The sequence below is a fragment of the Microcaecilia unicolor genome, chromosome 6, assembly GCF_901765095.1.
Source record: "Microcaecilia unicolor chromosome 6, aMicUni1.1, whole genome shotgun sequence".
In the NCBI taxonomy this organism is placed as follows: domain Eukaryota; kingdom Metazoa; phylum Chordata; class Amphibia; order Gymnophiona; family Siphonopidae; genus Microcaecilia; species Microcaecilia unicolor.
The window spans coordinates 277,281,734-277,298,564 of record NC_044036.1 but is presented as its reverse complement, the minus strand read 5'-3'; the positions used below and the strand labels follow the sequence as shown (position 1 = coordinate 277,298,564).

The following is a 16,831-nucleotide window of genomic DNA, read 5'->3' as shown; positions in this document are numbered from 1 at the left end:
CTATGGAGTGGCAACCCAGATACATGATAATCATCCATAAGCACATTATCCCAAGGCAGATACAGAACTAATAGGTTTATACTATATGGAGCTGGTGGTTTCTATCAGAACAATTTGATTATAGATGATTTCTCAGCCAGAACATTTCTTAGCAGATTCCTTAGTCTCAAGAGCATTCCCTTTAAAACATACTCCTCCTTATTCAACTTGGGCTTCTAAACTGCTTTGTTGTCCTCTCCCCCCAAATAATAGCTACAATTCACATGAGGTATGAGTTGCTCCTGCTTGATCAATGCCATTGCTCAAAATGGTTTTGTTTAATATTATACACCTCTTTGGGCTATTTAAAATAATGGTAAAGAAGTTCAAGAATCTCCTTCTCTCTAGTTTAAGGTCTGTCAGCTTCCCTTTTCTTTGTAAGTAAGATACAAAAGAACTTATTTAATATTTCAACCCTTTTCTTCAAAAATTTCATTTTCTCCATCTCTTTTCCTAACCTCTCCTTTGTTTTTACTGTTTTTCCTGTGCTTAGGGTTTTTGCCTTCCTTTATTGATTAGGACGTTTTCTCTTCCACTTGCGCTACCCATTCCCCCTTTATTTTCTTGTAAATTGAGCTTGTCCTCCTCTAGGTTTACGTGTTTTGTATTTTTTGTTTGAGTATTAAGCTCTTCACAGGTAACCATTTTGTTTACCTCCATCAAAAAAGATATTAGTGTCTTATTCCTTTGAACTTTAATCTACTTTCCATATATATATTTTGTCTTTTAATACTTCCCTGGATTGCTGAGCGATGTTTCTCAATCCTAAAAAAGCATCCCATTCCTCATCAAAGTCAATTCTCCTAAGTCCAAGGCTTGAATTTTATATGATTGTTTATATTTATGTTTATTAGATTTGATATACTGTCCTTACTAAACAAGGTCAGGGCACAACAATATAAAGCACAGAAACAGAAAATAATTCCATAATACAATAGGAAAGCAACACACATACCAAGAGCAAACATTTTTAAAATTAAAATAATAATAAAATCATGGTACTGCACTGAAAGGAATTCTATATAGGGCTGAAGGCCCAATGGTCAAGAGAAATAGGATTCCAGCAACGTATTAAATGTCTTAAAGAATGGTTCTGTTTGTATTGAGAGGGGTAGCTCATTCCAGAGTTTTGGCCCCAGAAAAAAGAACGCAGAGTGTCTAGTAGATTCTAGATGGGCCAGTGTGGGAAGGGGGAGGGGGAACCAAACAGTAGGAATCAAGGGATCAAAGCAGTCTAGATGGGGTATAACAGATAGTAAGAGAAAAAAGAAAGGAAGAAGAACCAGTATGATAAGCTCTATGGACAAGACAGAGAATTTTGAAAAAGCTTCTATAAGGAACAGGTAACCAGTGGAGGTGAAGAAAAAGTGGGGTAACATGATCAAAATATTTTGCGGAATACAGAAAGTGGGATACAGAGTTTTGCACAGTTTGAAGTCTCTTTAACCGGCTACTGGGGATACCAGCAAAAACAGAACTATAGTAATCAATTTTGGAGATTAAAAAGGCATGAACCAAAGTGCACAAGGAGGCAGAGGGGCATTTTCAATATGACATCTAAGTCCGACTTTGGATGTTTTGAAAAAACATCCAAAATCTGAATAGGAAAGAATGTCATTTTCAAAAAAGAAAAACGTCTATCTTTTGTTTTTGAAAAAACAAAGTTTTGAAATTTGGACGTTTTGTTTTTTGGTCCATTTTCAAACAAAAAACGTCCAACTGCAAAATGCACAAAATCAAGCTATTGGGATGTAGGAGGAGCCAGCATTTTTAGTAGACTGGTCCCCCTGACATCCCAGGAAAGCAATAGGGCACCCTAGGGGGCACTGCAGTGGACTTCATAAAATGCACCCAGGTATACATCTCACCATTGCTCCCTTATCTTGTCTGCTGAGTCCTCCAAAACCCACTACCCCCAACTGTACACCACTACTATAGCCCTTATGGGTGAAGGGGGCATCTATATGTGGGTACAGTGGGTTTCTGGTGAGTTTTGGAGGGCTCACAGTTTCCTCCACAAGTGTAACAGCTATGGAGGAGTATGGGCCTGGGTCCACCTGTCTGCAGTGTACTGCAGACACCACTAGCCTATTCCAGGGACCTGCATGCTGTTGTAATGGACCTGTGTATAACATCTGATGTTGGCATAGAGGCTGGCAAGTAATGTTTTTCATCACATTTTGGGGGGATGGGAGGTAGTGACCACTGGGGGAGTAGGGGGAAGTCACCCCTGATTCTCTCTAGCGGTCATCTGGTTATTTAGGGCAACTTCGTGTGCCTTATTCGTTATAAAAACAGGTCTAGCTCAAAACGTCTTAGTGTTAGTCTTGGACGGTTTTGTTCTGTTCCATTATGGCTGAAAAACATCTAAGTGTTAGGAACGCCCAAATCCCACCCTTAGCATGCCCCTGACACGCCCCCTTGTGATTTGAACGCACTTCTGACAGAGTTCATAGAAAAACAACTAAAATTTGGTTTTGAAAATACCAATTTGGATGCTTTTGTGAGAAAAACATTCAAATGTAGATTTATGCCACTTTTTGGATGATTTTTTCTTTTGAAAATGAGCCCAAAAGTCTAAATAGGGACGAATGATGGAGAGCTTATGATGTGAGTAAAAACTTGCCTTCACAACATGAGAGTTGTGTTGTGCAAACGATCATTTTGAGTCAACAATTACTCCAAGTTAGTGAAAGAGGTCGACAGATTTGAAAGAACGGTCAAACAAAACCAGAGGGACGGAGAGGATATTCAAAAAAACAGTGATCCAGCAAGCTACTGCCTTGTCAGCGTTAAGAATGACTTTGTGGGTAGAAAGCCAAGCTTGAATAGAACAGAGGTAATATTGTACCTGGGAGAGGTCAATCTTGTGCGGAGAGAACAGGAAAACCAGTAAAATGTCATCTGCATAGATAAAGAAATTTACACTGAGATCCTGAATCAAAGAGGCAAGCGAGTTCAAGAAAAAAGATTAACAAGAAAAGGCGACAAAACAGAACCTTGAGGTACACCACATACGAGAGACTGTGAAGAGGAAGTTGAAGAACTCAATGAATTACAGCTGTCAACTTAAAATTTTCCTTTGTTGCAAAGTCAATGACTGCATCCATTATCAGCAACAGATCCAGCATGGGCTCTTCCATTAACTGCCTGGGATGTGCACCATATCTTCCAAGAGTTCTGAATACCCAGCTGCCACAGAACAGTTCTCCATGCATATAAGTTTTTCCAGGGAAGGATTAACCTTTTCGCAGGTTATAGGTAAAGCAGCATATTGTTCCTTTCCCTTCTCCCCTCCTCCAGTGAAATACGTTTCTACTAATATCACATTAAAATTAGCTTCAGACCCCAGCAAGCACTCTCCCCCAGCCTTTAAAACTCTAGTGCTCATTCAGTTGCTCACTGCTTCCTGCACCTTTGGGTGTAGCATTTGTTTTGGGGCCTGACGACTCCAGAAAGTTGACTGGGGAACAACAGCAGTAGTGGCTAATGACACCACCTTTTCTTGAATGCATAGCGCTGGCTGATGACCTTAAACTCTTGTCCAATAGGGGCTGGAAGAACTGAAGACATCTGTTTCTGCATGGGATTCAGGGAGGGCCAGATTAGGGGGTATCTGATAGGGCCTCAACTAAATCTTTGGGCCCTAAGTTCCTGCTTGGTTTACTTAAGGCTTAGTTCTGTTTTTTTCTTCTCTTCCTTTATATCTACGGCCAGTACTGTCCTCCTGGCCTAAAGAGTCACTCATCCACCCCTTTCCTCAACTTAAGAGGCTACAGTTAATCTTATCACCTCAACATCGAATGGTAGAGACACGAACAGATCTTTTACTTTATCTGGTCCATTTGAATGGAATAAATTGACAGTTGATATCACACTGGCAGAGAACTTTTGTGCTTTTAGAAAGCAACTGAAGACAGTTTTACTTACTCAAGCCTTCAATGTAAACATATATATTGTTGATGGAAGAGAAGTGCTATTCTATTGATAGATGGGAAGCTTGTGTTATTTTATTTTGATTGTATTGTCTTATTTGCTCTAGACTATATTATGTATGTAGCTCTGCACCCCACCAAGAACTGTGGAGAGCTGCAGGCTATAAATGTTTTAAATACATAAAATAAATATGCAGTAGTGAATGTTTTGTTTTCTATAAATAGAGATCATAATTTTTTTCCTTTGGGAAGCCTACCAAAATCTAGAAGCCACCAATATAAAGGCAAAAATTTCTGATTGTTTGGGGTGCACAGGGTCAAAACAAAAAATAAAATCATGAGAATACTCACTGTTTCCGACTGTACTTTTTTTTCATAGGATCCACTAGACGGAGGGTGTCTCTGATAACTGCTACTTTTACTTCTTCATCAACGAGACTTGGAACATACTCAACCACTCCTGGGGCAAGCTTCAAATTACAGAAAAACACAATACAGCAATTATTATACTATAATTCCTAATCAAATAATGTTCATCCATGGCCTACAAACCATTCTTGAAATTCTGCCTTTAAGGGCCTGATATTCAAAATAACCTGAGCTCCTAAATTTAGGCACCTAAGTTACATTCCTAAATTTGTCTGTTATTTTCATCTAAAAGATAAACAAAAAAGGCACAAATCTGCTTACTGAGTAATGTAAACAAGCAGAAAAGCAGAAATGGATAGAAAAATTTATTAGAACAATACCCGACGTGGCCACGTTTCACCCTCAGGCTGCGTCAGGGGTAAAACTATAAAAACAAAACATAAACATAAAGCCATACATAAAAATATGCAATGCAAACCAATCAAAAATGAATATAATCAGATATAAATCACATATACAATAAAAATGTTTTAAATCACATGTACATTAAAATATCTTTAATATATATTTCAAATATTTTATTAATTTCCAAGAATACAAATAACAGGAAAACAAAGATGGAAAAACATAGGAAGCAAGAAACACAACAGGTGGGAAAGGAAAAAAGAGAAAGGAAATAACATATAAAAATTAGTCAATAATCTAGAACAGTGAGACCAACACATAAAAAGTATGTACTAATATTTAAAACAACAGTAAACTACTAAAATCAATACAGATAAATATAATAAAAATGAGAATCCAATGTAATAAGACAATAAAAGTTTTAATTTTTTAAATAGCTTTTTTAATGTACTACGTGTGATCAGGCATAAATATGAACAAAACATACAGTGGTGGAAATAAGTATTTGATCCCTTGCTGATTTTGTAAGTTTGCCCACTGACAAAGACATGAGCAGCCCATAATTGAAGGGTAGGTTATTGGTAACAGTGAGAGATAGCACATCACAAATTAAATCCGGAAAATCACATTGTGGAAAGTATATGAATTTATTTGCATTCTGCAGAGGGAAATAAGTATTTAATCCCTCTGGCAAACAAGACCTAATACTTGGTGGCAAAACCCTTGTTGGCAAGCACAGCGGTCAGACGTCTTCTGTAGTTGATGATGAGGTTTGCACACATGTCAGGAGGAATTTTGGTCCACTCCTCTTTGCAGATCATCTCTAAATCATTAAGAGTTCTGGGCTGTCGCTTGGCAACTCGCAGCTTCAGCTCCCTCCATAAGTTTCAATGGGATTAAGGTCTGGTGACTGGCTAGGCCACTCCATGACCCTAATGTGCTTCTTCCTGAGCCACTCCTTTGTTGCCTTGGCTGTATGTTTTGGGTCATTGTCGTGCTGGAAGACCCAGCCACGACCCATTTTTAAGGCCCTGGCGGAGGGAAGGAGGTTGTCACTCAGAATTGTACGGTACATGGCCCCATCCATTCTCCCATTGATGCGGTGAAGTAGTCCTGTGCCCTTAGCAGAGAAACACCCCCAAAACATAACATTTCCACCTCCATGCTTGACAGTGGGGACGGTGTTCTTTGGGTCATAGGCAGCATTTCTCTTCCTCCAAACACGGCGAGTTGAGTTCATGCCAAAGAGCTCAATTTTTGTCTCATCTGACCACAGCACCTTCTCCCAATCACTCTCGGCATCATCCAGGTGTTCACTGGCAAACTTCAGACGGGCCGTCACATGTGCCTTCCGGAGCAGGGGGACCTTGCGGGCACTGCAGGATTGCAATCCGTTATGTCGTAATGTGTTACCAATGGTTTTCGTGGTGACAGTGGTCCCAGCTGCCTTGAGATCATTGACAAGTTCCCCCCTTGTAGTTGTAGGCTGATTTCTAACCTTCCTCATGATCAAGGATACCCCACGAGGTGAGATTTTGCGTGGAGCCCCAGATCTTTGTCGATTGACAGTCATTTTGTACTTCTTCCATTTTTTTACTATGGCACCAACAGTTGTCTCCTTCTCGCCCAGCGTCTTACTGATGGTTTTGTAGCCCATTCCAGCCTTGTGCAGGTGTATGATCTTGTCCCTGATATCCTTAGACAGCTCCTTGCTCTTGGCCATTTTGTAGAGGTTAGAGTCTGACTGATTCACTGAGTCTGTGAACAGGTGTCTTTCATACAGGTGACCATTGCCGACAGCTGTCTGTCATGCAGGTAACGAGTTGATTTGGAGCATCTACCTGGTCTGTAGGGGCCAGATCTCTTACTGGTTGGTGGGGGATCAAATACTTATTTCCCTCTGCAGAATGCAAATAAATTCATATACTTTCCACAATGTGATTTTCCGGATTTAATTTGTGATGTGCTATCTCTCACTGTTACCAATAACCTACCCTTCAATTATGGGCTGCTCATGTCTTTGTCAGTGGGCAAACTTACAAAATCAGCAAGGGATCAAATACTTATTTCCACCACTGTATAGAGGGAGAGGTGGAGATAAGAAAATGTAATCATTGATTACACAATGATTTCTTCTTGATTTTCCCTTTTACTACTACTACTAATAGCATTTATATAGCGCTACCAGATGTGTATATAACACTTATATACCCTCTTTTTAGGTATGTATATTGAACACAATGATTACATTTTCTTATCTCCACCTCTCCCTCTATATGTTTTGTTCATATTTATGTATGATTTAATTTTAGTAGTTTAATGTTGTTTTAAATATTAGTACATAATTTTTATGTGTTGGTCTCACTGTTCTAGATTATTGATTCATTTTTATATGTTGATATTTTATTCTATTTATTAAAGATATCTTAATGTACATGTGATTTAAAACACTTGTATTGTATATGTGATTTATATCTGATTATATTCATTTTTGATTGGTTTGCATTGCATATTTTTATGAGAAGCAGCAATTCCTGACAGATTAATCAATCTGCAGCTTAGCTGCTGTGATTCCCATTATAACTAAGGAGGAGTTTACACTTTTTCCTGTCTCCCTTTCCATAACCTTATTATGAACAAGACTATTTACATTCCCTAATTCCCACTCTAGGTACAGGGATAGGGATCCAACGGAACGCTTTATACAATGTAGCTTTCCAAACCTTAAAGGTAATGATCCTTCCTAGGGGAACTTCTTCCCTTAACCCTAGGTCCCCAAAGATCCTTTTTTCCTTTCTTCTTCCATCTCCCCGGGCCCTGGTTTCAAATTTTCCTGCCCAGTTTCTTGGCCTGAGGCTTCCTACCCTTACCCCCACTTGGTTTCTTTTTAACTTTGCTAAGTCCCCTTTTCTTTATATCCTCCACAGGACTTTTAGTTCTGAATTTCATCTTCCTCATACTTTTGCCCACTACAGGCCTTGTTATGTATCTCTACTTTGGCTATAGGGTCTTAGGCCTACCTTTTCTATGGGTTCTCAGGCTTTTCCTTTTTTCTCCCTTTTTATAGGATCCCCCCTCAGAGTACAGGACTTTGGGTGCACTAGTGCCATCACTGCTTCTCACCTGAGCCCTGGGCCTTCTCCCCCTTTCAGGAACTCTTCCTCTAACCGGTCCTCTAGTGAGGTATTTGTGACCTAAGGATAACCCTTTATTTTAGGTGCTTAGCCTCCCCCTCCCATGGGAAGCCTCTCTCTTCAACATGCTCACCTGGAGCCTTTTAAATTAGATAGCCTTCTTACCACCTCTGTATGTGGGGTTGAATTTGTTCCTCTGGTTCTCCCTACTCTGACTCCTACTCAGGGATGGGAAGTTACTTAACCCCATAATATCTGGGCTCCTATCCTTCCCCTTGCAGTTCCACTTGTCTTTTGCTGCTCTCTGTTTTTAGAAACCATAAGGAGCTCTGCCCCCTTCTGGGTTAAGTTCTTTATGCTATTTTCCAACTCACAGACTTTCTCCTCAAGCCTGTGCTGCGCTTCCCCCTGACTTCTCATCAGTCAGCAGTTGGTGCTCCTTTTCCCTGAGCTTATCCTGGAGTTCACATCTCTATTTTTAAGTGCTCCTGCTCTTGTTCAGCCTCCTCCTTCACCTGCAACAGTTCTTTCACTCTGTTAGCAAGTACGCTACACCTCTCTTCCCCAGCATGCTCCACTCTTTAAGCTCCTCTTGGCATTCACTTAGGTGTGCCTCTACTTGCTCTTTCTGCTACTCAAGCTGTGCAGGAGAGCATCTACCTTTCTGGACAGCACTTCACACTTTGCCTCTAGTTCTAGGCAAAACTTACCCAGGCCTTTGGTATTTGCCTTGGCCCCTTGTAATTCTACATCCCAATCAGCTACTACCTGGTCATGTCCCAGTTGTATCTTCGTCATCTGGATTTCGTGGTGGCCCTTCAACTCTTCTAGCCGTTACCTGGGATAACTCCCCCCTCAGCCATCCTGAGGCTTTTTGCTATATTTTGCCAACCTTTTTAAAAAGAGCCCTCATCTTGGCCAACTTCAGCTCCTTGTGCTTATTCTGCCACTGCGTCTCTTCCAATTCTGCCCTTACCGAGATGATGAATCTATTCAAAACTTGCTCCTGGAGTTGAGTATGTGCCTGCTGTTCCCTTAAGTTCTCAGCTAAGGCTACTCACTCCTTTTGCCACCCCTGACAAGACTTCTGGAGCTCTGCTTCAAATTGGGCTACCATTCACTCTTGATCCGGTTGCAACTTGGCCATTAGGTCCCTTATCTCTTGCTCATGTGTAGTCTGCTGCTCTGCTAATTGGGCCTCCTTTTGCTCTCTTAAAATGGTGCACTTCTCTTAGCTTTTGTTCTGAGAGAAGCTCAGCTCTAACGGTGGCTTGGCTAACTGTTTCTCATAGATTTCATTCTGTTGAAGAGTTCCCACCAGCTTAGACTAAGTCTTGCACGGAAGCAGCCATTTCCTTTCTACACATATCCTCAAATAGGACCAATTTCTATCCCGACTCCCTAAGATTTTCTTCCATTAACCTATGGGTTATCTCCTGTTGCTGTATGTTTCCCACCAAAGCTTGCACCAGCCCTTTATTCAAGTCCAGAATTTCCCTCAGGCATTATTCAGGTTGACCATACTTCTTTCCAGGTTTACTTAGGGCCTGTATCTTCAATTCCACCTGCACTATACTTTCTTTCAGGGACTTCAATAGAGGGCTCTCCTCCTCTTTTTGGGACTCCTCGGGATTTTCCAATTAGGACACTTTTCCCCATTCACATTCCCATTAAACTCAGGGCCTTCTCTTGGGAACTTCTCTAGTTCCCCTTTCAGGGCAATAGGTTTGGATAATTCTCCTCCCTGGGTAGCCCCATGTTCCTCCCCTGGGGTAACTCTCCCTTGTTCCCAACAAGCTGAACTAGCTGCGTTGGTTGCTGTTTTGCAAGAAGTTCCTGTGACTATTGCCCTTACTATTGTCTCTGACACTCATTATGTAGTGGCTTCTTTACATGAACATCTACGGAAGTAGAGTAGACAAGGTTTTGTGTCAGCTTCTGGGGACCCTATACAGGCTATAAATCTATGGCTGTTACTTTTACAACTTTTAATTGCTAGATCAGAAGCTGAAACTGACACTGCTGTGTGCTGGCATCCTGCACATGGGAAATTAGACTCTTGGTTAGCTCGAGGCAATGCCCTTGCTGACATAGCAGCTCATGCTGCCGCTACTAATACTGTTTCTTCTTTTGCAGGCATCACACAGACTAGAAGTACTGTTAATTTGTCAAATGCTTTTCCCTCTATCTCCGAGTTACAGAAATTTGCTCCAGCAGAGGAAATCAGACGCTGGGCACTTCTGGGTGCCAGTCACAGTTCTGTGGGTTGGCTTGGTCCTAATGATTTACCTTGTTGTCCACGTAATGCTTTAACTTTGCTACTGCATGAGTTACATTATCAATCCCACTGTTCTGCAGATACCTTGTATACAGTGTTCAAAATTGGTTAGATGCCATGATATAGTATAGGCTTGTCTTGTTTGTAACACCACTGTGCCACAGAGGGGCCCTAATATTCCTTTAGGACTTATCCCTCGTCCGTCTGGTCCTTTTCTGGAATGGCACTGTGATTTTACAGACATGCAGCAATCCTGTCAAGGGAAACGTTATCTTTTAGTATGCATCTGTTCATACACCCAGTGGTATGAGGTGGAACCATGTACAAACGAGACAACTTATGTCATGGCAAAATTTTTGCTGGCTTCTCTAATTCCTCGTTTTGGAATTCCCCAATGAATTGTCACTGACAATGGCTCTCATTTCCACAATGCCCTACTTCAATCATTAACACAAAATTTGTCTTTTGATTGGCGGTATGTGTCAGTTTATTCTCCTACTTCAAATGGATTGGTAGAAAGGTGTAATGGTCTGTTGAAGAATAAACTTAGTAACACCTATTGGGGAAACTTTTATATTTAGAAACAAAGTACGTTTTTAACAACCTAATTTCACTTGTACTCCCTGTTAATCAATTAATTCTACCAATTCGCATTATTTTAATGCTTTAATATAGAAATACAAATATCAATATAAAACATATAGCATATATAGATCCACAGTGCTCCCAGCATTGCTGGAAATTCTTTCCCAATACCGGTCATACATATATCTTCTTACCACAGCTATAGGATATATCAAAGTTATACCAAGCTGATACTATATTTTCCAAAAAACATACACCGTTACATATTGCAAAGTCAATAACCCGCAGGTGTAGAGATGTACCCTTGATGGTTCTTTATAGTTCATATGGTAGTCACTATGCTACCTTCATCAACAAACTCCTGTATCAACCGGGCTTCAACTGTTCATAACTCTCCTTAACAACAAGGAGCATTAATTGTTTTATTCGGAAAACATAGGAGAAGAACACCTTTGACAATAATCTTGCATGTTTTAAGATCGTTGGCAATAAAGAAATCCAGCTACTGCGAGCCCCTGCAGCTTATCCTCATTCCAGCATGTTCTCTCATTCGGAGAACCGAATGAGAGAACATGCTGGAATGAGGATAAGCTGCAGGGGCTCGCAGTAGCTGGATTTCTTTATTGCCAACGATCTTAAAACATGCAAGATTATTGTCAAAGGTGTTCTTCTCCTATGTTTTCCGAATAAAACAATTAATGCTCCTTGTTGTTAAGGAGAGTTATGAACAGTTGAAGCCCGGTTGATACAGGAGTTTGTTGATGAAGGTAGCATAGTGACTACCATATGAACTATAAAGAACCATCAAGGGTACATCTCTACACCTGCGGGTTATTGACTTTGCAATATGTAACGGTGTATGTTTTTTGGAAAATATAGTATCAGCTTGGTATAACTTTGATATATCCTATAGCTGTGGTAAGAAGATATATGTATGACCGGTATTGGGAAAGAATTTCCAGCAATGCTGGGAGCACTGTGGATCTATATATGTTATATGTTTTATATTGATATTTGTATTTCTATATTAAAGCATTAAAATAATGCGAATTGGTAGAATTAATTGATTAACAGGGAGTACAAGTGAAATTAGGAAGAATAAACTTAGACAGCTTATGTCTACTATATCACAGACTTGGCTCCAAGCCCTGCCAGCAGCACTTTTTCGCTCCGCAACACCCCTTTAAGGAGTTGTGCACTGGACGCATCTTACCTTTACCTCCACCTTCCAACATCCCTCATGTAGCTATCACTCCTGATTCATTGTCTGTGTTTGCTCGTAATTTACAGATTGCAACACAACAACTCACATATCTGCGTGAGCTACCATCTGTTGCTACCAGTCCTGTGTACAAGTACCATCCGGGTCAGTTGGTGTATCTTAAGAATTTCACCCACAAGACCTGGACAGCTCCAGTCTACACGGGCCCTTATCATATTGCCACTGTGACTCCCACTGCAGCCATTCTAGAGGGAGATATCATGTGGACACATTTGAGTGACCTATGCCCCTGCCCAGATACAGCTCTCACTCCATCAAATTCCACTGCGCCACATACTTCTATGGACTCCATGAACTCTGTTGATCCAGAGAACTCTTAGCTGTGTACTTGTTTTCTCACCTGTTCTTCAAATTACAGAAATTTAGACTCCGATTATAGCACTATTTGTCTTTTAGATTTTGTTACCAGTTTCCTTAATCTCCACTATTTTTTAACTCTGGACTAGTGATTTAAATAATGCTGTTTTTATATTTACTCCTACTCCTTTCTTCCCCCTGTTTTTTTCCCTTCCTAGTACTCCTTCACGCTCAAATCTTTGGCTTCACTCAGTCCAAGATCTCATGGGCCAGTTAATGTGTCTTCTCCATGTATAGTCTGCTCTCATTTTTCTCCCTATCCTACTGATGTCCCTGCCATTCCTGTTCCTGTATCACTTCCTGATCTCCTACCTTCATATTTTCCACACCCAGGCTCCTGGGATCAAGATTACGGTATTCTTTTTACAATGCTTCTTCCCCCTCTGATCCTGCCTTACGTCCTTTCTTTACCTCTCCTTATCCTTCTTTGGAGTTTTTTTTTTTAGAAACCTTTCAATTTCTCTTCCCATGCCATGTCACCATACTAATGTCACTCCTCGAACCTTCAAACTCCTTGTGATTGCTCTCTCCTGGCACTCCTATGTGTCCTCTTACTATTGATTATGGCAGCGATGATCTTAATGACCCTCCTGCCCCCATACTTACTATCTCTCGAACAAATGCTTCACATTTCCCCTTCTAGCTCTATAAGTTTTCTTCTTGTGATAATCCTTTTTCTCCTTGCCTTGCTTTTGATGGTTGGCACCTTTTATGTGGACCAGCTCCTTACCCTACCTCTTCTCCTTGGGATCAAGGTTCCCATTATGGCTCTCCTCACTTTCACTCTTATTATAGTGCAACATCTTTTTGTAAATTTCACTATCCTCTCCTTGGTCATTATTGGTTGTGATAATGTCCTCCACATGATTTTACCTTCTACCTATGATTTCTATGTTCTGGTTACTTTGAACTATTTCCCTAAAGTTATCCCATTACATAACTCCCTCCTCTCACCCTCTTTCCTTTCTCACCGCTCTAAATGTGCTCTACTCAACCTTCCATCCCCTGTTGCTCCTGAAGATGAAGCTATTAAATTAGCACTTCAATATATTAATTGACAAAGAAAAGGCTTGTTGCCCTATCTTCCACTGCTTGGATTCCTATTGCAGGCCCCACAGCTTCTATCACTGAACTGGGTATGGCTACTCGACATCTTCAATCATTGCTTCATGTACTCACTCATGGACTTGACATTGTTATTATTGCTCTACAAGATCAGATCAATGAACTGAATATTGTCTCACGGTATAATCGTAGGGGCCTTGATTATATTTTTGCTGCCCAAGGTGGCCTTTGTACTATGCTCAATTCTTCTGAATGTTGTACCATAGTTATAAATCAAACACATATTGTTAGACATGCCATGGATAAGATTTTACAGCTGGCTAAACTTAATGTTGATGATTATAAGGAAGGTCTTGATTTTTCCTGGTGGCCTACTTTTACCTCTTGGTGGGGGTCATTAGCCTCTTGGTTACACCCCTTGCTCATTTTTTGTGTAATATTGATTATAGCAGGTCTTATGTTCTGTCTTCTGGTTTCCTGTGCTATGACTGCTTGCCACTGGATCATGGCGACTGCAGCCACTAAGGTAATGGTAGTCCATGCTCCAGCCCAGCTTCCCTCCTCTCATGTTCGCTTCTAGGGGTAGATACAGACTATAATTTGCTTTGGGGTCCATCACTTACTTCTCTGTCTAATGAGGCCTCTAAAGCCAGAAGAACCTAGTCATAGTTTGGGCCCTCTTCTGCGCTTAGTTTGAGGCCCCACAAGAGGGGAGATGTATATCACAGAGGCCATAGCAAGGTGCAAACCCTCTATATTTCTAGTCTTTATTTTAATATTGCTATTTTGCTTTTCTTGAGATGGGAGTAGATCTGGAATTACAAGACAGAATTTTTTCTGGTAACTACTTTCTAAGGCTGTAGAAATTTGTAGGTTGACATTTGACCTATGCTAACTTGTGATAAATTGCTGGACAGCAACTAAGAGCCAGAGACTCCTATGACTAAGGAGGCTTGCTGTATCCAGATAAACAATCAGAAGGAGAAAGTGGGTGTGGGTAAAACTGTGAGCTAAGCATGAAGGTGGAGGGGGCTGGTATGATGACTGTGCATACCAAGGACACAGGTCAACTCATATCAAATGAAAACTTATGCTTTATATGACAGGTATATAACTGATTACCCCACACAGGATTACACAAAACAGCTGAAAGACCTTATCAAAACATTTCCTACACAAGCGCAACCTCACCTGAAGAAACTCATACCAAACCAGCCTTCTATGGGCACATTCTACATGCTACCCAAGATCCACAAACCGGGAAACCCTGGCAGACCAATCATATCAGGTATTGGCACACTCACGGAAGAAATATCTGGATTCATAGAGGGAATTCTCTCGTACACAAAACTAACAGCTTCATACAAGACACCACAGACTTTCTGAATAAATTGAAAAATATCAAGCAACTACCACCTAACACCCTTCTTGTCACGATGGATGTAGAATCACTATACAGCAACATTCCACAAGCGGATGGCATAGCTGCATGTGGAAGACTCCTAAAAAAATCCACACTGGACCATCAATATTCACCAGAAACTATTACAAAATTAATCAAATTCATTTTAACTCACAACTACTTCCGCTTTAACAATGATATCTATCTACAAATAATGGGCACTGCAATGGGCACCAGGACAGCACCCCAATATGCCAACCTTTTTATGGCTGAGCTGGAAGAGACATTTCTGAATACACACCAGACCAAACCTCTAAAATACTACCGGTACATCGATGACATTTTTATGATTTGGACGGAGGGTGAAGAAACTCTGAAACAATTTTATTCTGCCTTCAATACATACCATCCTACAATCAGATTCAAAATTGACTACTCCCCAGAAAATTTTTTGGACACCACGGTCTCAATCAGTGATGGCTGTATACAAACATCTATATACAAGAAACCCACAGACAGATGCAGCTACCTCCACAACTCCAGCTTCCATCCTTCACATACAAAAAGATCCATCATTTACAGCCAAGCCACAAGATACCACCGTATCTGCTCTGACCCAGGGGACAGAGACAGACACCTTAAAAGCCTGACTGCATCCTTCAAACAGAAAGGCTACAACCCCAAAATAATCTCCAAGAATATTGCCTCCTCCCTCAAAACACCCAGGGAGAATCTGCTACAGTACAAGGAGAAAAAATCCACAGACAGAATCCCCCTTGTAGTGACATACAATCCAGAGCTGGAAAAACTGAGGAAAATCATAAGAGATCTACAACCTATACTCCAGGAGGATGAATTACTGAAAGAGATATTCCCATCCCCACCAGTACTGGCCTTCCGACAGCCACCCAACTTAAAACACAAGCTAATCAGAAGTAAACTTCCATCACAGAATGAAAAGGAACAGAAGGGCACACTTCCCTGTAATTTATCCAGTTGCAAACTATGCCAAAATATTTCACAGGACCCCACAGTCATCCACAAAGGAAAGATATTCAACATAAAGGAATCTTTCACTTGCTCATCTTCCAATGTGGTATATATCATTCAGTGTAAAAAATGTAATGAAGGATGCTATATTGGAGAAACAGGCCAGATGCTTAAGACAAGATTCAATTTACATAGACATCACATGAACAATATTGGTGCCAGTAGGGTTCCCACCCCTGTTGGTCAGCATTTTACAGGACCAGGACACTGTACCAGTGACTTCACAGTGAGAATCCTGAAAGGTAACTTTAAAAACCATACAAGAACGTAAGACCTTTGAAGTCAGAATGATTGAATATTTTAACACCCAACAGAAAGGACTTAACAAGGATCTGGGGTTCCTAGCCCATTATAAACCATAAAGCTGTATTTCTCTCCACCCCTCACCTATCCACACCCATCCTCCCACCCTGTCAGACTGTCATAGTAATGCTTGAATGTTTTCACTTATATACACTGTCAGCTAGCACATTTGCTTATTTCCGATCTGACGAAGAAGGGCAACCTTCGAAAGCTAATCAAGAAATGTATTAAGTTATGTCCAATAAAAAAGGTATCATCTTATTTTCTTTTCTATGTTTTATTTTGTTTGATTTCTATTGATAACCTTAAGAGTGGACTAACACAGCTACCACACTCCTCTACTTATGACAGGTTTTAAACTGTCAAATAAATAATAGAAGTTGGAACATGACAGAAAATGCTGGAACAGGATTTTTGCCATAAAAGGAATAGAATGTTCTGGAAAAATACATATTCATTAAGTAGGAAAGGTAATTAAGAAGGAAAGAAAATGTATATAAGAGGAAATAGAACTAAGGATGGGGGGCCTCAGTGTGTCCACACTAATAGGTGGACATATTGACAGCTCCCAGGGAAAACTCTGTTTATTTGCTACATATTATACTTTATTGGGGTTTTTATTTTCTT

General features: G+C 40.5%; 1 protein-coding gene across 2 annotated transcripts in view; it reads right to left on the bottom strand.

The window, feature by feature from the left end:
* Nucleotides 1-16,831, bottom strand: part of TTLL11 (tubulin tyrosine ligase like 11) — a 278,011-nt gene that overhangs the window by 150,222 nt on the left and 110,958 nt on the right. For both annotated transcript variants that reach the window (XM_030207555.1, XM_030207556.1), the window contains one exon: nt 4,326-4,444. In XM_030207555.1, coding sequence (XP_030063415.1) covers nt 4,326-4,444 — 119 coding nt within the window. The remainder of the gene's footprint in view (nt 1-4,325; nt 4,445-16,831) is intronic.